This window comes from Hyperolius riggenbachi, chromosome 12, assembly GCF_040937935.1.
Source record: "Hyperolius riggenbachi isolate aHypRig1 chromosome 12, aHypRig1.pri, whole genome shotgun sequence".
Taxonomy (NCBI): Eukaryota; Metazoa; Chordata; class Amphibia; order Anura; family Hyperoliidae; genus Hyperolius; species Hyperolius riggenbachi.
The window spans coordinates 218,508,282-218,533,622 of record NC_090657.1 but is presented as its reverse complement, the minus strand read 5'-3'; the positions used below and the strand labels follow the sequence as shown (position 1 = coordinate 218,533,622).

Here is a 25,341-nt window from a genome sequence, read left to right as displayed (position 1 = left end):
TTTATTATTTTTGTTGTTGTTGTTGTTCCTGTGTCTTTCTCTTTCCCCACCCCCCTTTCCTTCCTCCGTATCCGGACACCAACAGCGGAGACGAGATTTCGCCCCAGTGGTCGGATTCCTGTTACAACTATCCTTCCCCTGAAGATGACAGACCCCTTTCGTACCCATGCTCACAGCACTCCACCCTCCATCCTCACCCTCCTAAAGCTCCACCATCTGCCCGCCTTGATGCCACCTCTTCCTTTCGATGGGCTGGTTACAGCCAGACTCTGCCTCCTTCCCCGCCAAAGCTTGACATAAACTCCAATCCCAAACCTTGCTTCTTGCACCTCACTAAGCAAAGCTCCCTCTCTGAAACTCACGCTTCTGAGCCTAACGTATCACCCCTCTACATCAAAACCCCACTCGTCCTAACCAAACCTGACCCATCTGGTAACCCTAACCTACCCGCAATGTCTGCCTCGCCCCCGTGGCTCAGCTGTTCCTGTGCTCGAGAAAAAGGAACCAAGCTGACTAGGTAATTTACCAAAAAAGTTCTACTGTGTAAATAATAAACTGCCTCGACCATGGAAAGAAACCTAGACATCAGGAGCTTAGGCAATGCTTATGTTGGCTGGTAATAAGCCAGAAAGCCGAGATGAAGTCTTTGGAATTTCAGCAGCTTTGCGGTAAAGCGTCTGCAAATTCCCTCAAGGGTTTCGGAAGCTTAAAATATCCATAAGGGGTTTAAATTTTGAGCGAGTTTCTCTGCACACTGAGTCATCTGCACGAGTCAGTCTCACTGCAAAGTGTGTTGCCTTCAATTCTTGTGCATTCCATTTTGTATTTTAACATCGTGAACAAGATGGGAACTAAATAAGATGATTTGGCAAACCGTGGCACAGCTATAAGAGTTTTTACAAATAAATTAACATTTGTAAAGCGCTTTTCTCCCATAGAACTCAAAATGCACAGATATGTGTCAGATCAATACAGGGTTGCAGGCTGTACTGTGTTACAGACGAGATAGTCAGGTGTTCGTAAATACCATGCTAAACAGGTTGCCTTTCAGTTTGGACTCAAATGCTTCCATGTATGGAGAATTGGAGATGTCCTGATTGGGAGTTCCAACGTGTAGGGACAGCATGACAGAAGGCTCTGTCTCCAAAGGTTTTGAGGTGGACTCCGGGGGTGACCAAGTTATAAGATCCCTTTGATCTAAGATTGTAACAAGTCCTTCAGGTATCCAGGGCCCACATTACAACCTTGTTCTTATGAATAAGGTTGCAATATCAGGTGGATTCTGTAGGATTTCCTTTCAGAAATGTTAACAGAAAATTAGAAATTACACTTACCTGATAACCTTCTTCATTATAAATACTTGCTCTACTTACATAACATATGTATTGCACTGTACACATTATGATTCCTGTGAATTTTATAAAGAAAAAGTAGAGAATCCTATTCTAGACAGTTTCCATATTTACTGTGGCTATTTTGAAGCCAGTCATGATGTAATATCCGCCCTCAGTCTCCTCTGCCTGATTTGCCCACCCGCCCTTTACTATAGAAAGTGCATTGTTTCAGCCTGAGAAATTTTGGCCAATCAGAGAGGAACAGAGGTGTGGGAGGGGAAAACAGGAGGCAAAGAGGCTTCAGCCAATCAGGCTGCATTAGTTAAGTCTGAGGGGAAGTAGGGAAGCAAAAAAAAGGACAACCCAGCATGCCCTGCAGCTTCTCTTTTGTGTACCAAATTTTCTGTGTACCAAATAAGTCATGTAAACTGGGGAATGATCATTTATCAACAAGAAAAGGAATAGAGATTTTAACTTTTGGATTGCCTGATTAGCATCCTTATTACTTGTTTACCAGATAAAAATAAATAATTGATTTTATGCCCCACAGTTGCTATTTAAAGATATGAACTAGTCATATGTGTCAATTATCTAGTCGTCCAATTCCCTGCTTGTTAATATTCACATATATGGTTTCTAGTTTATTGGCCTCTATGCTAAAACAAAGTTTATACCAGAAGCTTCAAAGCATCTCATAGGAACCAAAGTTTACAACTACTTTATGTTGCAAGGGTTCTTCGATTACAGGTATTTAATCCTTTATGCCGGGCATACACGGCACGTTTCTGGATGCAATTATGCGCCGGATCAAGCCGCTGGCTCGATGTCGGCGCATCCCCGCTCGTCCGCTTGGATCGATTCCCGCTCGTCCCTCGGCGGGGATCGAGTGGGGAATCTATCTGGCAGGTCATCGGACCTGTCGGATATTATCAATCAAACCCATCAGCAGCTCGATTGATTCGGAAAGAAAGTGCCGTGTATGCCCAGCATAAGAAGGCTTGCTTTTTTTTTTTCATTTCCTAGCTTCTAATTATTACTGCTGTAATGTGCATTTGTAGCCACTTGGTACTAGGGGACAGTTTGAGACAATAATAGAGGACGTCTGTTTTGTTTCTATATTTTCTGAGAGCAGAGAGAGAGATCAAAGCATTCCAAGAGTTTACAGCTCAACACATTCTGCCGACTGAGGTCAAAAGCAGCTCACTTATCTCAAACGAGATAACTCTATTGAAGTTGCTAATTGGTTAATATGTTCCGATATACAAAGGCAGATTAAATGCTTTAGGTTTTAATTTAGAATTTTAGGTTAAGAATTTTCCCACTATTGAAGTTCAAATTTTCAGGTGGAAAAATTAATATTCTCATCTTATAAAAGATTAGGGATTTAATTTTAAAGCAAATGACAGGTAATGTTCTGAAATGGAGATATATTCTGAGAAAAAAAATTGTCAAGGTTAAGCAGGTTTCAAAGATCCAAACTCCAAAATGCCAAATCCTAAAAAAAATAAATATGGATGAAGTTTTTTTTTATTTTTGTATATTTTTATATATAGAGAGAGGGTTAGGAATACAATTTTAATGAGGAGGCTGAAATATTTATATTTATATGATAAAAATGGCTTTAGGTTATAAATGTTTCAGAAGTGCTAATGGTCAAACTCCAAAGATGAAAAACTCATTGGACACCAATCATAATGCTGATTGGTGATAAAATACCGTTTGGTAATATCTAAAACAAAATTATTCCTTCGACTCTACAAATAATATTGGGAATTGTAAGGATATTTTGCTGAATAGTTTTTTTCGCTAATGGATTTGGTCTGCTTATTTCTCTTCATTAATGTTGTCATTTATTTTTCAGTACGCTAAAAGGGAAGGAGCTTTCTCAAGTTCCTGGACCAAAAGGGAGTCCCAGCACTGGTCACATGGTATCTGCAGGTGGGATGGGTCTGAACCAGCTGTCAACTGAACAGAGTCCTCATTCCCTTAGGAAAGGTACTTCCTAGATTGCGCTAAGATCCTCTATCTCACCTTTTTGAAGACTTTTTTTTCTGTGCAGACTTTAAGGGAAACTACCTTCATGGTGGGGTGAAGGTCAACCTGTACAAGTCCTATCGGCATAACTGATCTTGTGGTTTTCAACTCTTCTTGTTTTTTACAGCGTCCAAGAAACTTGCACCTGTTCCACCTAAGATAACTTACACCCAGACAGGAGCAGTATCAGACCAGTCAACGGGACAACCTTCTCCTGTCAGTCTTTCCCCAACCCCTCCAAACACTCCATCACCTTATGGACTCAGCTACCAAGGTTCTCTTGCCTTGACCCCAAACCTGGCTTCTCCTCCGCCTGTAAGCAGCACTTTAACGAAAAGCCGTCCTACTCCTAAGCCGCGACAAAGACCATCTCTTCCTCCACCTCAGCCTCCCACAAGCCAGTCTGCTTCCAGTCCCCAGTCTTCAGAGAATAGTATCTTAGATGGTCTGTCTCCTGGAGATAGTATGTCTACAGGTAAGTGTATCTGATTCTGAATTCTGCCTTCAGGATATCCTTAGGCACAACACAATTTATAAAATGCACACTTTGCTACATCCCTTAGCAAACTATTTAATTTACACACAAAAATAGCTGGTTTACAATTTTTGAACTAAAGAAAAGTTGAATTCTGGATTCGTTTGAATCTATCAACACAAATGATTTGTAAATGATCAAGTGTAACTTATGACAAAGACATAATATGCCAGTTTTCTCTGTCCATCTCCCACGAACAAAAGCACTAAGCGTTTTGTTTTCTTTTTGTTGTGTTCCCTTTGTCTCCCCCCTCGTTCTCCCTTCTCGTTTCCTCGCAGCCGTTTGACGTGAGTGGCGCTGTGTTGGATATGTGTGAGGGGGAATCTCCTGGTAAGCTGGAGCTCAAAGCGTTTCACAACCACCTTGACCATTTGCTATGAGCAACCAAAGAAAAAACACTAAAATCTGTTGAGCAACCTGGTGGTCACTGTGTCCTCCACACATGCATAAAGAACCAAGTTTTGTATCTTGTATTTATAGAATTCTGAACCTCAATTCAGTTTGTAAAACGAATTGGCATAACATTGCCCTAACCATGGAGTAAATCACAGATGGGTCCATGGGTGCACAAATACAATGTGGGTTTTTGCCGACCACCTTCTTTTCATAACTGCGTGGTATTATGCCTATGGTGCTGGACATGCGAGACCTACAGGGGTGCCAAACAGTAGTATAACCTGTTGTTCCCATGAAGTTTGGTTGCCTTTCCATGCTATACCGTTGCCCTTTTTCCCGTCCCTGACCTGAATTCCAGTTGATGCTTCTACATGTAGCTGTCTTGGCGAGAGTCATGTTGAGGACCTTTTGAAAATGAACACCCATCACGCTGAAAAATCACAGCCCATTACTTTATCATACTTACTTCATGGTCATACTGTGCACTGCTTAATATTGCAGCCTGCTCATTTTCAAAAGCGTTCCAAACTTAGTTTCATGTTGAGTGTACTGTGTCAAGTTGACGTTATGGTCACCAGTATTTGGGAAAGATAAAGATGGACTTTCGTGGAGAAACTGACAGCTATGTGTATGACCACAGCACATGTTCTCTTACCCTTGCCCCGAGGCAGCAGACTTCGCATGAACCTGCTACCACAAATCGCATGGCTTAGCCTCTTACCGCTTAACAAACACGTCCACCAACACAAAATTCTAACCCGGGAGGGTGTGCAGTGTTGTACCCTGTGTTTCTGGTTGTTGTTTTGTTGCCTGTATGAACTAGTGTTCTTGTTGTAGATTAAGTTTTGATGTTGAAATGAGATGTCTATCTCATGTTTTGTTGTAGTTTGGTATTTGGTGTAAATCACTGTAAAACTTGACATTATTGTACAAAATGGTTTGAAACCTTTTTAGCAAAATTCAACAGCTAAATCCTATATAACTTTGTAAAGTGGATATGTATTTCTTAAAAGTAAACCAATGCAATAGAAATGCCAGACATGAAGACATGTAGATTATGATGTATGATATTATTGTATTACGTTAGGACTAAAAAATATATTTTTTTTAATTCAGTGAAACTATGCATGTTTTTAGAAATATTTAGAGCTGTTCAATCAAAACATCTAGCTACCAGAGGTCAGCTAACTGATTGGCATCTGCTGGGTTTATTGATTCAATTTCTTTCCATTTTTGGTTCAGTAGAAATATCCATGTTAGGAAAATTGTGTACTCAACACTACAGCTGTCATAGGTTGGTGAAGTAGTTGTGTATAGTAGAGAGGGACAACATGGCCTTCAGTTAAAATAAGAGTGTGGACAACGTTCTTGGATAGTTTTAACTTCCCAGAAAATAAAAACGAGGGCATGGGACATCTAGTGCCGAGATATAGTATTCTTATGCAATTGATGGCAGTGCTGGGCGTAATGGATAAAGCTACGCTTACGGATCATTACGCGTAATTTTACGCTATTACGCATTACGGAATTACGCTTACGGCGTAGACATTCAATTTCGGTACATGTCTGTAATTACGCATAGCCCTTACGCAATTACGCGTAAGAATACCATAATTCAGGTTGTTACGTTATTGGCTTATGCGTAAAATCCTACTAGCAATTAATGCGTAAGGTCATGCTGCCAAGCGGAAAAGTTGACGCATGGATCAATGTTAGGTAGCCGCCGACTTTAAGGGTTAATAGCAAAGCCCCCTTAAGTGCTAAGAGCCTCAAATTTGGAGAATATATTAAGGAGATCAGAAGGAATAAGAGTAAAAAATTTTTTTTCAAAAAGACCTTATAGTTTTTGAGAAAATCGATGTTAAAGTTTCAAAGGAAAAATATATACATTTAAAAACCCGCCGACTTTAACGGTTAATAGCAAAGCCTGCTTAAAATTTAGGAACACCAAATTCACAGGGTATATTAAGGGGATCAGTGGGAATAAGAGGAAAAAATTTTTTTTCAAAAAGACCTTATAGTGTTTGAGAAAATCGATTTTTAAGTTTCAAGGGCAAAAATGTCTTTCAAATGCGGAAAATGTCAGGTTTTTTTGCACAGGTAACAATAGTGTTTTATTTTCATAGATTCCCCCAAGTGGGAAGTGTTTTACTTACTTCGTTCTGAGTGTGGGAAATATTAAAAAAAAAACGACGTGGGGTCCCCCCTCCCAGACCTCTTTAACCCCCCTTGTCCCCCATGCAGACTGGGATAGCCAGAATGCGAAGCACCGGCCGCGTGGGGCTCCGCACCCTGACTATACCAGCCCGCATGGTCCATGGATTGGGGGGTCTCGGAAGGGGAGGGGCAGCCAAGCTTTCCCCTTCCCCTCCGAGCCCTTGTCCAATCTAAGGACAAGGGGCTCTTCTCCACCTCCGATGGGCGGTGGAGGTGGAGGCCGCGATTTCCGGGGGAGGGGTTCATGGTGGCATCTGGGAGTCCCCTTTAAAAAGGGGTCCCCCAGATGCCCACCCCCCCTCCCAGGAGAAATGAGTATAGAGGTACTTGTACCCCTTACCCATTTCCTTTAAGAGTTAAAAGTAAATAAACACACAAACACATAGAAAAAGTATTTTAATTGAACAAAAAACATAACCACGAAAAAAGTCCTTTAATATTCTTAATTAACCATTAATACTTACCTGTCCCTTTAAAAGCCAGTTCCCACGCAATATCCTCGGAAATATACTAATCAGTTACAATGTAACAAAGTTGTTACAATGTAACAACTTTGTTACTTTGTAACTCCACCGCACCCGACGTCACTCGCCGCTCACCCGCCGGCCGCCGCATACACTCTAAGTCCCCGCCGGCTCCCGCCGTCCACTCCGCCGTCCACTCCGCCCACACCTGTCACCCATATACATGCTGGCACCCATGGGTGCCAGCATGTATATAGGTGACATGTGGGAGAGGCGTGGAGGGCAGCGGAGCCGGCGGGGACTTAGCGTCCTTCACCCGACAGAGCTCTGAGCTATATAGCTCAGAGCTCTCTAAAGCATCTTTGTATTTGGGCTCCAAGGAGCCCCATTGGTCCTTAGCAGACCAATGGGGTTCCTTCTGATTTGAAGGAACCCCATTGGTCTGCTAAGGACCAATGGGGCTCCTTGGAGCCCAAATACAAAGATGCTTTAGAGAGCTCTGAGCTATATAGCTCAGAGCTCTGTCGGGTGAAGGACGCTAAGTCCCCGCCGGCTCCGCTGCCCTCCACGCCTCTCCCACATGTCACCTATATACATGCTGGCACCCATGGGTGCCAGCATGTATATGGGTGACAGATGTGGGCGGAGTGGACGGCGGGAGCCGGCGGGGACTTAGAGTGTATGCGGCGGCCGGCGGGTGAGCGGCGAGTGACGTCGGGTGCGGTGGAGTTACAAAGTAACAAAGTTGTTACATTGTAACAACTTTGTTACATTGTAACTGATTAGTATATTTCCGAGGATATTGCGTGGGAACTGGCTTTTAAAGGGACAGGTAAGTATTAATGGTTAATTAAGAATATTAAAGGACTTTTTTCGTGGTTATGTTTTTTGTTCAATTAAAATACTTTTTCTATGTGTTTGTGTGTTTATTTACTTTTAACTCTTAAAGGAAATGGGTAAGGGGTACAAGTACCTCTATACTCATTTCTCCTGGGAGGGGGGGGTGGGCATCTGGGGGACCCCTTTTTAAAGGGGACTCCCAGATGCCACCATGAACCCCCCCTAGGAAATCGCGGCCTCCACCGCCCATCGGAGGTGGAGAAGAGCCCCTTGTCCTTGGATTGGACAAGGGCTCGGAGGGGGAGGGGAAAGCTTGGCTGCCCCTCCCCTTCCGAGACACCCCAATCCATGGACCATGCGGGCTGGTATAGTCAGGGTGCGGAGCCCCACGCGGCCGGTGCTCCGCATTCTGGCTATCCCAGTCTGCATGGGGGACAAGGGGTTAAAGAGGTCTGGGAGGGGGGACCCCACGTCGTTTTTTTAAATATTTCCCACACTCAGAACGAAGTAAGTAAAACTCTTCCCACTTGGGGGAATCTATGAAAATAAAACACTATTGTTACCTGTGCAAAAAAAACTGACATTTTCCGCATTTAAAAGACATTTTTGCCCTTGAAACTTAAACATCGATTTTCTCAAAAACTATAAGGTCTTTTTGAAAAAAATTTTTTTCCTCTTATTCCTTCTGATCTCCTTAATATATTCTCCAAATTTGAGGCTCTTAGCACTTAAGAGGGCTTTGCTATTAACCCTTAAAGTCGGCGGCTTTTTTATATTATACGGGAGCGTAATATTACGCGATTACGGCAGACTGTGTAATTTCAATGGGAGTTTACTGTCTTGCGCGTAATTTGTTACGCGTAATAACGTAACCTACGGTCTACGCGTAATTAATTACGCGTAATACCGTAACCTTACACGTAACGCTTACGGTGCATTTGTAGTGAATTACGATGCGTAATTACGCTAATGCGTAATTTCAGCTTAGCACTGATTGATGGTGTATTACTATAATAAATTCAGAATACTCACAAACAAGGGTTGCTATAATCCGCAACCAATTTTAGCGCAGGTAGGGAATTTACTGTCCTCCTTCGGAAGACACTTCCTAGTGGTCATACTCTGTGGATGATCTTTTTGAAGAATACGTAAAATGTCAATCCCCCAACATGGGTAAAAGTACATAAAGATGTAGAGGCGCCCATGAAGGTATAATGGCAATGGGAAGTTTCCGAAAAAAGTAAAGGATCTTTGGGAGGATGGTCATTTTCACTGAGTTAAAGCGGACCCAAACCAAACATTTGTTTAATTCAAAATAGTTGCACCGCTCTGACACATACAAAGATAAACACTCCCTCACTGCCGATGAGCATTTCAGTGCATGCTTTTCACCCTTCTCTTTTCATAACTAGGGTTATACAGGTGGCAGCCATTACTTCTGAGCTTAGTAGGAGGTTTTAGATCATGGGTGTGTTTGCCATCAGCTACCCTCCCTCACAGGGGCGTCGTCTATGTGAAATCCCACACAAGCTGAGATCACCTCCCCTGTGACATCATCAGTAGCAGCCTGTGTTTTGTTTTTTATCTCCTCCACCAGTCTGCCAGATTCTGTCCCGGCAATATGAAAGGAAGGGAGAGGTTTCTCCAATAAATGTAAAATATTTAATATTTGTCATCATGCAGCTGAAAAAAGGCTGCGATTTATTATTATAATTTAGAATTTATTTCTGAAATCTTGAATTTTTAATTTGGGTCCACTTTAAGAGGGATAATTGGTAATCATGCCAGAAGGAGAGCGGATGCCTCAGTTTTGTAAGTTGGCCTTAATTGGCCTTAATGATATTGTCTGTATTTGATTGGAGTCCCCAAATATCTGAGAAGATTCAGTTTCCCATTTTAACCCAAAGGCCTGCTGAAAGGCTTGCTGTTTCATTGCAGAGGCATATGGGGATTGACTCGAATGAGTTTATTTTAATCCTGGACACTGTACCAAACTCGTTAGGAGTCTAAACTAGGTTGGGAAGGGAGACCTCAGGGTTAGAAAGGAAGAACATTGTATCATCAGCAAAGAGGGAGACCATAAACTTCTCTCTAACGCAGATACCGTGAATGTTAGGAGAAGCCCGTATTCTGGATGCAAGAGGTTCCATACACATGGCAAAAAGCAGGGGTGAAAGAGGACACACCTTTGCCTTGTGCCATTCTGTATCGAAATTTCTTCAGAGACAATCCCGATATTACATATCTTGGCTGATAGGGAGTTATGTAAGCTACAAACCACATTACCCTTGGTAGGATCATACATAGGAACCTCCAATTTATCCTATTGAATGCCTTCTCCGCATCCACAGATAGGAGCAGAGAAGACATCTGACAGGACAACACCCAATGGAGCAGCCCCAGAATCCGCCTAACGTTCTCCCTAGTCTGCCACCCCATAATAAACCTCGCTTGATTAGGATGGATTATCCTCTGTAGGATAGGATTAAGGCACAGTGTGGATGTAAACTGGGCTTAGAACCCACCTTGGGTTCTCTTTAAAGTGAATGGGAATCTATAATATATAAATAAATAAAATCATGTAGATAGATAGATACTTAAAGAACAGATGCGAGGCTTTTTCTAAAAAAAAAAAAAGTCTAAATACCGGGGCTTCCTCCAGCCCCTGGCAGCCGATATGTCCCTCAACGCAGCTCCACTTCCAGCCAGTGTCCCCGGGTTCTCTCCACTACAGATGCTAACCGGCATCCACTGCGCCAACTGGGATCGCACGGTCCTCTCCTCTCGGTCCCGCACTGGCTCCCTGGTAGCAGTATTCAACCAATTTGGTCAAATACTTCTCTCTCTCTCTCTCTCTCTCTGCTGCCAAGGAGGCATCTGAAGTCTTCGGGAGCCTGAGTCCATATTGTGCACACGCAAGCACCCTCACTCGCATGTGCGCAGTATGGAGCCTTTATAGTGCGCTGTATAGACCACTTTAGTATCAGGCACATTTTCCAAAGACTGGGTAGGTGCGTGAGTGTGCCCGCAGGGGGGAAGGGGGGTAGGATTTGGGGGGCTTGGATGTGTTTTACAGGCAGTGTCAGTACATCAATTCCTGACAGCACCAGCCCTACCCAACCACCATCCTCCTCTCCCTCAGCACTTTAGAAAATGTGTGTCTGCACTTTCTCTTTTTGCTGACTGGGGCTGCTGCATAAACTACCAGTGTGACAGGTGGTGAAAGAGGGGGAGTACTGCTTGGGCTTCGCTATCCACTGGCACAGTTACCTCTAGCTTTTCTTGCCCACATCTGCTTCCTCCAACTCTCTTTACCCTTCCCTTCTTCTCCACACTGGCTTTACCCTTCCCTTCCTCCCCACACTCGCTTTACCCTTCCCTCCCTCCCCACACTCGCTTTACCCTTTCCTTCCTCCCCACACTCGCTTTACCCTTCCCTCCCTCCCCACACTCGCTTTACCCTTCCCTCCCTCCCCACACTCGCTTTACCCTTCCCTTCCTCCCCACACTCGCTTTACCCTTCCCTCCCTCCCCACACTCGCTTTACCCTTCCCTCCCTCCCCACACTCGCTTTACCCTTCCCTCCCTCCACCCCACACTCGCTTTACCCTTCCCTCCCTCCAACCCACACTCTCTTTACTCTTCCCTCCCTCCACCTCACACTCTCTTTACCCTTCCCTTCCTCCCCACACTGGCTTTACCCTTCCCTCCCTCCACCCCACACTCGCTTTACCCTTCCCTCCCTCCCTCCCCACACTCTCTTTACCCTTCCCTTCCTCCACCCCACACTCGCTTTACCCTTCCCTCCCTCCACCCCACACTCGCTTTACCCTTCCCTTCCTCCCCACACTGGCTTTACCCTTCCCTCCCTCCACCCCACACTGGCTTTACCCTTCCCTCCGTACACCCCACACTCGCTTTACCCTTCCCTCCCTCCACCCCACACTCGCTTTACCCTTCCCTCCCTCCACCCCACACTCGCTTTACCCTTCCCTCCCTACACCCCACACTCGCTTTACCCTTCCCTCCCTCCACCCCACACTCGCTTTACCCTTCCCTTCCTCCCCACACTGGCTTTACCCTTCCCTCCCTCCACCCCACACTCGCTTTACCCTTCCCTCCCTACACCCCACACTCGCTTTACCCTTCCCTCCCTCCACCCCACACTCGCTTTACTCTTCCCTCCCTCCACCCCACACTCGCTTTACCCTTCCCTTCCTCCCCACACTGGCCTTACCCTTCCCTCCCTCCCCACACTGGCCTTACCCTTCCCTCCCCACACTGGCCTTACCCTTCCCTCCCTCCCTCCCCACACTGGCTTTACCCTTCCCTTCCTCCCCACACTCTCTTTACCCTTCCCTCCCTCCCCACACTCGCTTTACCCTTCCCTCCCTCCCCACACTCGCTTTACCCTTCCCTCCCTCCCCACACTCGCTTTACCCTTCCCTCCCTCCCCACACTCGCTTTACCCTTCCCTCCCCCTCCCCACACTCGCTTTACCCTTCCCTCCCCCCCCCCACACTCGCTTTACCCTTCCCTCCCCCCCCCACACTCGCTTTACCCTTCCCTCCCCCCCCCACACTCGCTTTACCCTTCCCTCCCCCCCACACTCGCTTTACCCTTCCCCCCCCCACACTCGCTTTACCCTTCCCTCCCCCCCCCCCACACTCGCTTTACCCTTCCCCCCCCCCCACACTCGCTTTACCCTTCCCTCCCCCCCCCCCACACTCGCTTTACCCTTCCCTCCCTCCCCACACTGGCTTTACCCTTCCCTCCCTCCCTCCCCACACTCGCTTTACCCCTCCCTCCCTCCCCACACTCGCTTTACCCCTCCCTCCCTCCCCACACTCGCTTTACCCCTCCCTCCCTCCCTCCCCACACTGGCTTTACCCTTCCCTCCCTCCCCACACTGGCTTTACCCTTCCCTCCCTCCCCACACTGGCTTTACCCTTCCCTCCCTCCCCACACTGGCTTTACCCTTCCCTCCCTCCCCACACTGGCTTTACCCTTCCCTCCCTCCCCACACTGGCTTTACCCTTCCCTCCCTCCCCACACTCGCTTTACCCCTCCCTTCCTCCCCACACTCGCTTTACCCTTCTAGAAGACCCAGAGCCTTCCCTCTACTTAGTTAAGTATCTGGGTTATTGTTTTTTGTTGTTGTACGATTCCCAATGACTTGGTATAGACCTTTCTGATTGTATGATCTTTTGTCTGCACTGTCTGAGGAAGGGGACCAGATAGGCCCTGAAACAATTGTCACATTTCATGTGCTGATGAAGCAATAAAGAAGATTATTGCAACTTGAACCGGTGTGCGAGCCTGGACTTATATTACAATTGATACATGGACTGGTGCCTAGGCTTGGCACTCTTAGCACTCACAGGCTCTGCACCCACCCAAAAAGCTGGGTAAGGTGTGCCACCTCCACATTCATTTTTCTGGTATGATCTGGAGAAGGGAAGAATTCCTAAGGTATTTGGCCAACGTAGAAGCTGGGGCTGTTAGTTGTAATTGATTTAACACATTTCGGGCACCTCTACATCTTTCTATATCGCCACTTTAAATAAAAAAACTCATAAATAATTTAAAATTGCGGGAAATTACCTGGCTAAATATCCATTAAATATGGTACATTCTTTAAAAAAAAAATTTTTTATTAGGCACTATTTATTTATTGTATTTATAAAGCGCCAGCATATTACGCAGCGCTGGACATTAGTTTAGGTTACAGACAATATTTAGGGGTGACAAACAGCAATAGGACAATACAGGAATGCAAGAAAGACCAGATCATGCAGCACAGTATGAGTACCAGGTAATGCTTAGTCAGTCACTGGAGGGGAGCATGGAGATTAGGCAAGTTAGGTTCACTCAGATGCATAGCATGGGTTCACAGTAATAGAGGGAGAGGTAAGGACACGAAAGGTAGGGGACCAGAGTTCAGCTGTGGGTTTAGAGCACTTGTGAGGGGTAGTAGGCCAGAGTGAAAAGGTGAGTTTTGAGGGCTTTCTTGAAGATGTTGGAGGGGACTGCCCTAATGGGTGGAGGTAGGGAGTTCCATAGTGTTGGAGCAGCTCTTGAGAAGTCCTGGAGGTGTGCATGGGACTGGATGATGTGGGGGGCGGTCAGGCGAAGTTCATTGGAGGAGCAGAGTGAGCGGCTAGGCGTGTACCTCTGAGTAAGATCGGAAATGTAGGTTGGACAGGTTTTGTGGACAGATGATTTGTAGGTCAGACACAGTATCTTGAATCTGATTCTGGACTGGATAGGAAGCCAATGGAGGGATTCAAGGAGGGGACCCGCCGTGGTGGAGCGATGGCAGCAGTGGATAATTCTTGCTGCTGCATTCATGATGGACTGCAGTGGGGCTGTTCGGGTCATAGGGAGACCAGACAGCAGGGCATTGCAGTAGTCAAGGTGGGAAATTATGAGGGCATGGATGAGAAGTTTGGTGGTGGCAGAGGTCAGGAAAGGCCGAATCTTACACATGTTACGAAGGTGGAAGTTGCAGGACTTTGTGAGGTTTTGGATGTGGGGAGTGAAGGAGAGTGCGGAGTCCAGGGCGACACCCAGACAGCGGGCTTGAGAGGTAGGGCGAATGGTAGTGTGGTTAACAGTGAAATGCACATCTGGGAGGTTTATGGATGTCCGGGGTGGGAAGATCATAAATTCCGTTTTGTGTAGATTTAGTTTCAGGAACCTAGCGGACATCCAGGAGGAGATGGCTGATGGGCAGGAGGAGACCTTGTCCATGGTAGTGGTGGATATGTCAGGGGTGTGACGGTAGACCTGGGTATCATCTGCATACAGATGATAGTTAAAACCCATGGAGGAGATAACCTTGCCAATGGAGGATGTGTATAGTTAAAACCCATGGATGAGATAACCTTGCCAATGGAGGATGTGTATAGGGTGAACAGTAGGGACCAAGGGCCGAACCTTGTGGGACTCCCACCGAGAGGTGGTTGGGGGTGGACGAGGACTCATTGAAGGCGATCATGAAGGAGTGGTTGGAGAGGTAGGATGAAAGCCAGGTCAGGGCGAGATCGTGAATGCCCATGGACTGGAGGAGTAGGGGATGATCTACTGTGTTAAAAGCTGCTGAAAGGTCAAGGAAGAGGAGGAGAATGGAGTATTTACCTTCAGCTTTAGCTAAAGCAAGGTCATTGACCACTTTGGTGAGAGCAGTTTCGGTTGAGTGGGCAGGCCGAAATCCAGATTGCAGTGAGTTGGCATTGAGGTACTGGGTCAGGCGTTTGTGAACCAGACGCTCAAAGAGTTTTGAGGCAATGAGGAGGAGGGAGATAGGGCGGTAGTTGGAGGGTAGCGAGGGGTCGAGGGAGGGTTTTTTGAGCAGGGGTGGTACAGTGGCCTGCTTGAAGTCTGAGGGGAAGGTGCCTGTGGATAGGGAGAGGTTGAACAGGATAGTGAGGACTGGGGCCAATTCTGTGAAGTGAGGCTGGAGTAAATCAGAAGGGATGGGGTCTCTACATTTATATATTATTTGTTTTATTTTTTCAGATAGTGCCAATTAAAACAAAATACATTTAGTAATAAACTGATAGCACTAATGGTAGTCATACACCAGTTACATTTACAAAATGAATCTAAAGTGGCTGGATAGTGTACTGGTTAAGGGCTCTGCCTCTGACACGAGACCTGGGTTCAAATCTCGGCTCTGCCTGATCAGTAAGCCAGCACCTATTCAGTAAGGTGTTCTTTGAGCGAGACTCCCTAACACTGCTGCTGCCTACTGAATGTGCTCTAGTGACCGCCTCGCAAGCGCTTTGAGTCCAACAGGAGAAAAGCGCTATACAAAAAAAGGAATTATTATTATAAATAACTAACTATAAAGTGTGGCTATTAAGGAAGTTTTTAAAGTTCCCACAAAGTAACTTGCTTAAATTAAAACATTTAAAAATTATATGTAAAAAAAAATTCCCCCAACCATTTAAATTGCATGATGATGTGCTACACAGAGACAGCACTGCACAAGCAAAAGTCAAAAGAATAACTCAGAAGTATATATTTTATCTAGGAAAAAGTAAGACCCTCAGAAAGGGTGTGTGTGTGCGCGTGGGTGCGTGCGTGTGTTTTCTGATAATGGTGCTCGGTGGTTTATTGAAAACAATTTGAATGGAATTTACACAGTCATTTGTGATCATTTTGTATGACCTTTGAATATTTTGAAGTGTTAGAACGCTGTTTCCTGTTATATATACTTTCACGTATTGTGGTGTTTGGACAACTTACTAAATGCTCCCATAATTAGGTAGGTTTCTGCAAATGTAAGTTAATAGAATTAGCTATATTTTTATTGTGGTTGGCTAGAATGGAGACTAGACTTCTCATCAGGAGTTAGTTTATAGTGTACCACATGATGTATGCTTTTGCATTTCACCACTTTGTCAGCTACATTTTGTTTTCACATTTTACTGGTTTACAAACTAAAGTTGGCTTATGTTAAATGTTGAGTAAAACAGACCTACTCTTTTCCTTAACTTTACCTGTTCTCTTCAGAAGAAAAGGGAAACCATTTCTTTTAAACTGGGCTTACACTCGAAATTAAAGGGAACCTAAACTGAGAGGGATATGGATGTTTCCTTTTAAACAATACTAGTTGCCTGGCAGTCCTGCTGATCTCATTGGATGCAGTAGTGGCTCAATCACAGACCAGAAACAAGCATGCAGCTAATCCAGTCTGACTTCAGTCAGAGCACCTGATCTGCATGCTTGTTGAGGGGCTGTGGCTAAAAGTATTAGAGACACAAGATCAGCAGGAGAGCCAGGCAACTGGTATTATTTTAAAAGGAAAAATCCAAATCCTTCTCAGTTTAGGTTCCCTTTAAATGTTTGCCCTAATGCATTAAACACAGTAAAAATGAATATGAATTGCTATAAGATTGCTCTGTCATTTCAATGCATATTTACACCTCACTGAAGCTGATTAATATCATTGCTAAGCAATACCTAAGCAGCTCTTGGTAACCCAGAATCACCTGGAAGGTATAAAGGACTTAAAGTGAACCTTAAGTCAACTATAAAAAATGAGATTTACTCACCTGGGGCTTTCCTCAGCCCCCATCAGCCGATAGGTACCCTCGCAGCCCCGCTCAGCCGCTCCAGGACCCGCCGGCGAACACTTCCGGTTTGGCTGTCACTGGCCGACAGGCATGGGAATGCGAGTGATTCTTCGCGTTCCCAGCCTGTATATCGCCCCCTATGCTGCTATTGTCTCCAGATTTTTTGAGGTGCACTCTGGGAGTGACCAAGTTTATAGAACTAAGTCCAGAAGGGAGTCAGCACACCATCAAACGATAATTCGGGTGCTTGACAAAGTGACACAGGCTATGCCACATCAGTACAATGTTCCAAAGATTGTCAGCACACCGTTTTTCTATTGCACACACTTTATTGTGCCAGTTTCCACAATGTAGTCCAACAATTGTTTCGGGGCCACACAGGGTCCCACTTTATCAAGGCATGTGTTAACCACATGCCTTGATAAAGGGGGACCCTGTGTGGCCCCGAAACAATTGTTGGACTACATTGTGGAAACTGGCACAATAAAGTGTGTGCAAGTTTAAAGAACTTGCTGATCTGAGGTTGTGAGAGGTGTGGTGCAGCTTCAGCAGGTCCTTCATGTATCTAGGGCCCAGATTGTGCAGGGATTTGAATGTCAGCAGTCCAATTTTGAAGAGTATTCTCCATTCTACTGGTAGCCAGTGCAGTGAGCGAAGGATCGGTGTAATGTGACAGTGGCGAGGCTGCTTTGTTAGCAATCTGGCGGCAGCATTCTGCACTAATTGCAGGCAACGCAGGTCCTTTTTGGGGAGGCCAACATAAAGGGCATTGCAGTAGTCCAGCCGTGATGTGATGAAGGCGTGGACTAGGGTTGGAAGATCCTCTGGGGGAATCAGATGTTTAATCTTTGCAATGTTCTTCAGATGAAAGTAGGAAGATTTAACTACAGATGAAATTTGGTTTCTGAAACTCAATTCCCCATCGATTAGTACGCCAAGGCTGCGCACAGGGTTGGAGCTGTTTATGTTTGAATTCCCAATCCTGATTGGTGTTGCTTTAGGATAGAGCTGTTTTGACATTTAAGCACCCCCCCCCCCCAAAAAAAATCAGTCTTACTTACCTGGGGCTTCTACCAGCCCCCTGCACCTGTCCGGTGCTCTCGCAGGCACAATCGGATCCTCCTGTCCTCTCGCCGCCAGCTACTTTCACTTCGCCGACAGACCTGGGCATGCGTAGCTTTCTACACGTTCCCATTTGCAATAGCGTCCTGCGCAGGGCGCTTTTGCAGATGGGAACACGTAGAAGGAGACACGTTGCCAGGCCTGTGCAGGCGCAGTAAGCCCGTTTCCCGAAAATGAAAGTAGCTGGCAGCGGGGGACAGGAGGGTCAGATCATGACTGCGAGGGCACAGGATGGCTGCAGGAGGCTGGTAGAAGCCCCAGGTGAGTAAAACTGATTTTTTGTCTTTTTAGGATTAACCTCCTTGGCGGTAACCCCGAACGTAGTAGTCGGGGTAAGCCGCGCAGGAGGTTTTCTCAGGCCCTGCTGGGCCGATTTGCCAATCAGTGCCAGACAGCGCTGAGGGGTTGATTTGGACTCCCAATGACATCCCGACATCAGTCGCGTCATCCCGCCACGGCGATGGGGGAAGCCCTCCCAGGAAATCCCGTTGTTTGAACGGGATTTCCTGATCGGAGATCATCGAAGCGGGCGGGGGCCCTAGGCTCGCTACATGATTTAAAAAAAAAAAAAACTGCTGCGCTGCCTCCTGGCGGAATTTTTTAGACCGCCAGGGGGGTTTAGGATCGCTTTAAGTAATTAATGAGCAAATAAAGGAGAGGAAGTTATCCGCATCCCCAGGATACAGCAGAAACTTTTCTACCTTGTTTACACAGTTTGTAATGCTGGGCATACGCTGCTCTATTCTCTTGCACGAACGTTTCGCCACTCGATTTCGCTGTCAATTCTCTTATCTTTCGCTAGTTTTTCTTATCTTTTTCCATTCACTTCAATCAGGAATCGAGCGGTGAAATGATCGGGCGGGAGATCGGACGTGTCGGAAATGATCTATCGAGCCATCTTGATGGCTCAAATCGAGCCGTGTATTCCCAGCATCACACTTTCAAAACAATTTGATAATACTGGCAAAGGCAAGCTTATCAATTAGAAGCTAAATGAAAAGTTTGAGCTTTTATCCCTTCCAGGATCTTGAGAAATTGATTATTTCAGCTGTTCATTTTATGCTGTGTTTAACTGTGTTGACTAAAGATGAAATTTGAGTGTAATTCCACTTGAAAGAAAGGTACGGAAGGCATGGAAGTATGTAACCAATCAATCTGACACCTTTGTTCTTTATTGTTGCTTTACAGACATCATCCATTTTGACATTACTTCCATCCTCATAGAGATTGACACTGCCATGCAGCGTGATGCCCTGAAACAGGAAGAGCAGAGGCGCTCCACAGAGGGCAGGACAGAATCCGATGAGGACTCTGAGAGTACAGCCCTCTGACAATAACAGCATCTGGTGCCCACCGTGACCTGCAGCCAAACCTGTGCCAATTCCTGTTCCTGTTTTCCCATTGTGGTACTAACGTGGGGTGCCTTTTTCTCAGACTAGGCCTTTACTTAACCGTGGTTTTAGTTGCCCCATTTTCCACCAAGACAAAAAAAAGGGAATTTGTCATTAAATTATTCCATGTTCATGTTTACTCTTCCAGTTCAGTGTGTGTACTTTTAAGGAGCCTTTAAAGCGGGCAACTTTGTGTCAAAAAAACATTTTAAATCTGTTATGACAGAAATATAGTTGTTGTTGACACTTAAAAAAAAAAATGCAAGCCTTGGTGGCTACCATTGCATCATTCCCTATCAGACCCAAAAGAAGCATTGAGTGTTAGGACACTTGGCTATTCCATACTTGTTCCTGGTCAATGACTTGCTAGCAAAAGATGGCAGCCCTGGAGCGTGTATATTTAAACTCAAACAGAAGCGTACATATTTTTTTATTGTGACAGATTTTATAGTAGTCTATGCTGCTACTGTGTTCTTACAAAACTTCGCACTTCCTGGTATGGACACACATCCTGTTTTGCAATTTTATTTTTTTTTTATTGTAGGTTCTACAAACTTTTGTTACTGCATAAGAATAGTGGTTTGTTTAATTTTGGATTATTTAAATATTTTTTTTAATATTTATTAAGCTTTTCAGAGTTATATCATTTTAAGCCTCAAAAGATCTGGTGAGCTTACTGTTAGTTTGATGTCTTCGAAAAGAAAAAAAAAATTTCTTAAAGGACCCTTATCTCGAAAATTTGTAAAATGTAAAATGCATATGTATAAAATGTGCGTTTGTTCCATAGTAAATTGTATGATGAATTTCATTTTTCCTATGTCGCAGTCACTTACAGTAAGCAGTAAAAATATGACAAAGAGGCGCCCACACCTGCTACTGCTGCAGACTTTTGTTATTGACCTGAGGAAGCGGACCATTACCCGTGAAACGTGTTGTATATTTTTTGGGGGGCATCATTACATCTATTTAAACCCACATGGTTTGTACATTGATGGAGGTAAGACCGGTTTACTTCTATACTCTATGATTTAAAGTTCAAGTTATATTCTGGGCGCCTCCTACAATTTTTTTTTTTTTTACTCGGCTAAAAATATGACCGATCTGACAGTTTTTTGGACTAGTCTATCTCTTTATTTTCAAAAGCACTTCCTGAATGGCAGTTGTTCAGGCCCACTGCCAAAATAGTGTGCATGTGAGTAGGGAGGCTTGCTAGCGTCTTTGTTGAATTCCTTTCCAGGATTTTTTTTTTGTTAAGATTATTATTATTATTATTTATATAGCGCCGACATATTACGCAGCGCTGTACAGTGTATATATATATATCTTTTCACTAACTGTCCCTCAAAGGAGCTCACAATCTAATCCCTACCATTGCCATATGTCTACATTATGTAGTGTAAGTACTGAAGTCTAGGGCCAATTTTAGTGGGAGCCAATTAACTTATCTGTATGTTTTTGGAATCTGGGAGGAAACCGGAGTGCCCGGAGGAAACCCACGCAGACACGGAGAGAACATACAAACTATTTGCAGATAGTGCCCTGGCTGGGATTCGAACCAGGGACCCAGCGCTGCAAGGCAAGAGAGCTAACCACTACGCCACCGTGCTGCCCAATATGGGAAAAACAGTGTCCACCATGAGGAGGACTAGTTCAAAACCGGTCAGATCTGATTTTTTATTGCCTACTGTAAGCAGCAGAAGCACAGGATAAAAGAAATTTGTATTGAATTTTAATCTGGAAGAAGTGTAGTGTGTGTGTGTGTGTGTGTGTGTGTGTGTGTGTGTGTGTGTGTGTGTGTGTGTGTGTGTGTGTGTGTGTTTACATTATTTTAGATTTTTGTTTCCGCTATAATGGTCTAACAGTTTCATGTGTCAACATAAAATATAAACATAATATATAATATTACATTAGTCATTCTAAAATGTTAGAAAAGTAGGTGACACACCGCTCAACCCCCTCACGATGACAGCGCTGAAACCAGGATATTTAGTCCCATCAACCTACAAAAAAAAAAAGAAAAGAGGACTTTTCTTTTTTTGCACTTTTTATTTTTTTGTATTTTGAAGAATTGCACTTATCCAATTGTGGTAGTCAGACTTTATTTAGGACATACAATAGTAGTACAGAGGCGCCAATAGGGTAAAAACAATATTTCTTTAAAATGGATAAAATGAAGTAGGTAGCGGTGGACCTAACCCTCCAAAACAGACATAGAAAATTACCGCAAAAATCAGTTTATTTACATACTCCGAACAAGGTGCAACGAGTTTCACGGATATATCCCACTTCCTCGGGCAATAAATAGGCGTATATCACCAATGTGGTCTGGTACGTAGCCTGGCTATTGTTTTTACCCTGTTGGTGCCTTTGTACTACTATTGCAGTTTTTTCCTCCCCTGGTGGAGGGGAATTCTTCCTTTCATTACGCCTATGATGCGTAATGAAAGGCAGACGTTCCGAAGACTTCTGGGTAAGTTAACCCCCCCATGCCATGGGTATACGGGAAGTCATTAAACTTAATTTGAATTCCGAAATCAAGTAGTACTCTACACGAAAGCCCATGCCTGCTATAGAGCCTTCCTGCTCCTCTCCCAGTCCACGCATTGCAGCATCAGCTCCCACGTTTGAATCCCGCACCACGGGGGACTTCGGAAGTCTCTAGAAACTGGGTCCTCTTGAAGACATGCGGCTCTGTACTGCACCTAGGTGAGCGTGCAAGAGAGCGAGCTTATGCAGCATGGAGCCACCCGTCTTCTGGAGCACTCGTGCTCCCAAAACCTCCTTTGGGGGTGGAGAGAGCAGTATTTGACCAAATTGGTTGAATACTGCTACTAGGAGAGCCAACGCAGGGACTGTGAGAGGAACGGGGAGGCTCTATAGGACCCAGAGCCTTCCCCTCTCCTTAGGTAAGTATCTGGCTGTTTTTTTCCCCCCGATTCCCATTCACTTTAATAAACACTCAGCATTATCTGGTTAATTTTTTATGTTAAATATTAAACATTTTATTTGAATCTACTCCTAGTTAACTTAAACCATATTAATAACTAGTTATTTTTAACATTAAAATCCAGCCCAAACTATTTGAAATCTTTTGGTTAGCGTGGAGCAGAGTTTAAAGAGAACTAGAGACGAAGCACCCTCATGTATTTTACCATATAGATCAATGGGAACATGACATTAAACACCTACTCTGCTCTTTGTTTCATTTTTAAAATCCCCGACTGAGCATTCAGACTGGCTTTGCTCCAAAATGATTATAGCTAAGTCAGTCTTCTGTGATGTCTTTTCAAGCCCAAGCCTGCCCCCTTGTGGCTCTGCTTTGCTGCTATGCATCCTCGTAGCAGGAATTTAGAGCCACAAGGGGGCAGGCTTAGGCTTGAAAAGACATCACAGAAGACTGACTCAGCTATAATCATTATGGGGCAAAGCCAGTCTGAATGCTCAGTCTGAGATTTTATCAGAGCTGATAACAGCCAGACTGTGCAGTGAAAAAAATGAAACCAAGAGCAGAATAGGTGTTTACTGTCATGTTCCCATTGATATATATGGTAAAAAACATTACGGTGCTTGTTTCTGGTTCTCTGAGGCAAAACTGTTTTATACTTGACATGGTGTGTAAGGCTGTATTGTACACCGCAAAAACATATATACAGGTTATTTTGGTGTGAACAATGGTCTGCTTGCAGGTGCTAGCCCTGGTAATACTATACTACCATAGCAATCCCCCCCCCCCCCCCTCCAAAAAACAAAAAAGACAAAAAACAGTATATGCAGCTCAATCTGCAATTTTGTTGATCGATCTTTAAATAACCATGTTCAATAATTGTAATGTTTGGCCAATATAAAAAAAAAAAGCAAAATTGGTTCATAATGCATGAACAATAATCACTGCGAACACAACCATACAACTCAGCTTCAGATTATTGCATGTCATCATAGACTACAGATGTTTATACCTTAGCACCATATAGTGTGGCTTTCTATGCAACCTTAATATTGGTCTATTGCTTAAGCAGGAAACCTGTGAGGTAATGCACTAGATTGCAAATTTATACTGGGCAAACCCAGGTTGAGGGATTATAACCACTCAGAGGATAATTGAAACCGACCAATGTGATCTAATATAGATCTTCTAGATAATATAAACCAATAGGTAAGGCCAACGTATTGGTACGCCGTTTTAAACAAAAATCTGTGAGGTAATCCACCGTAGTAACCAAGATGAACTGGGCAAGCCCAATGAAGAGTATAACCACTCACAGGGGATAACAAGTTTATCATTGGCAGCAGCATGGCCACGTATGTTGGTATATAATAACCCAGATAATTTGTATTATAATCATATTGGTCTGTTTCAATTATCCTTGCCTAGTCTAAATCTAGTGGATTACCTCATAATATTGGTACACAGTTTTATGCACCAAACCTAAGATTGCATAGAAAGCAGCACTATATGGTACTAACGTATTAACATCTGTAGTTTGATGACATGCAATAATCTGAAGCAAAGCCTTTTTTTTATTGGCCCAATGTCACAATTATTTAGCATGGTTTAAAGACTGAGCAATGTATACTGTTTTTTCTTTTTATTTTTTTTAGGTTGCTATTGTATTGTACACTACCTCCAAGAGAATACCTAATGCAGCTGCTTCTGCAGTCGGATGCTATTATCAGGAATAATGTTAAAGAAAACCCAACAAGCCTAAGTTTGGGTTCAGAAATAGATACTTATCTAAAGATGGAAGCCTCAGGATCCTAATGAGGCTTCCCTCTGCGTCGTCTGCTCTCCCACTACCGAGCGCAGCCTCTATCCATAGTCTATCTTTTGGGAGGCAGGGCTTGGCAAGGGAGGACAGCAGAATGCAGAGGGAAACGACCTCAACAGGATCCCGAGACTTCCCTCTCTTTAGCCAGGTATCTCTTCTAGTCAAACTTTGGCTTAGATACTCTTTAACCACTTCCCCTCCCCTGGGGACGAGTAACTACGTCCCTGCAAATTCCCTCTTCCCCTTACAGGGAAGTAGCTACCACGTCCCTTGTCGCTGCGCACTCCCGCTAGCTCCCGCGGTCGTTATCGCTGCCAATCGTTAGACGGGAGATGAATGGGAACGCCATTCATTAATCGCTGTCCTGGTGTGAATGATCGTAGGCATCAAAGAGATGCCGCGATCATTTATTTACTTCCTATGTAGCATACTATAAGGACGCAATAGGAAGTAATGCACAAGGATATCTTGTGGCCAAATAGTAAAATTACACCTACACACATTTTCTAAAAAAGACCCACAAATACATGTAAAATTAAAATTTTACCTCCCATGCTATCCCATGATCACCCACATTTTTGGGGCCTTAAACAAAAATTAAAAAATTACAAATAAATATATACTTGGACTGTACTTTTTTTTAATATGTATAACAAGAGATTATATTTTAAAACTACAATGGCTGAAAACTGAGAAATTAATTTTTTCTTTTTCCTGTTAAAATGCAGTTAGAATAAAATAATTCTTAGCAAAAAGTACCCCCTCTCTCCCAAAGAAAGCCTAATTGGTGGCGAAAAAACAAGATATAGATTGGGTTTTTTTTTTGTGATTAGTAATAAAGTTATAGGCGCATGAATGGAAGGAGTACTGATAGGTGAAAATTGCTCTGTTTTTTAAGGGGATAAACCCTTGGAGGTGAAGTTGTTAATGTTAGAATTTGGGTTTCTTTGTTCGGGAACCTGGATTATGCCGTACAGGGCAGTTCTACGTTGGAAGAAAGTAGTATCCATCAAAGTCGTGTGAAGTGCAATGTGGAACGCAACCCCATGACGCTCTCCACTCCTAATGGTGTTGAACTGCTCTGTATGACATATTCCGGGTTTCTGAATAAGGAAACCCGGATTCAAATACCAATACTAATTAGGAACTCCTGACTGCA

General features: G+C 44.2%; 2 protein-coding genes across 9 annotated transcripts in view; one reads left to right on the top strand and one right to left on the bottom strand.

Annotated features, from left to right (window-relative positions):
* The window catches only part of ARHGAP44 (Rho GTPase activating protein 44), a 178,086-nt gene extending 158,531 nt beyond the window's left edge, over positions 1-19,555 (top strand). For 6 of the 8 annotated variants that reach the window (XM_068261908.1, XM_068261907.1, XM_068261906.1 and 3 more), the window contains 4 exons: positions 86-517; positions 3,196-3,329; positions 3,496-3,843; positions 19,214-19,555. In XM_068261908.1, the coding sequence (XP_068118009.1) occupies positions 86-517; positions 3,196-3,329; positions 3,496-3,843; positions 19,214-19,356 (1,057 nt within the window). In that variant the 3' untranslated portion in view covers positions 19,357-19,555. Of the gene's footprint in view, positions 1-85; positions 518-3,195; positions 3,330-3,495; positions 3,844-4,181; positions 4,234-19,213 lie in introns of all 8 variants that reach the window. The other 2 variants (XM_068261909.1, XM_068261912.1) reach the window with 2 other exon arrangements.
* Positions 19,556-21,358: 1,803 nt separating this feature from the next.
* The window catches only part of LOC137540762 (testis-expressed protein 47-like), a 33,706-nt gene continuing 29,723 nt past the window's right edge, over positions 21,359-25,341 (bottom strand). Inside the window, exon 8 of the mRNA XM_068261913.1 lies at positions 21,359-21,416. The gene's annotated coding sequence lies outside the window, so the exon portion shown is untranslated. The remainder of the gene's footprint in view (positions 21,417-25,341) is intronic.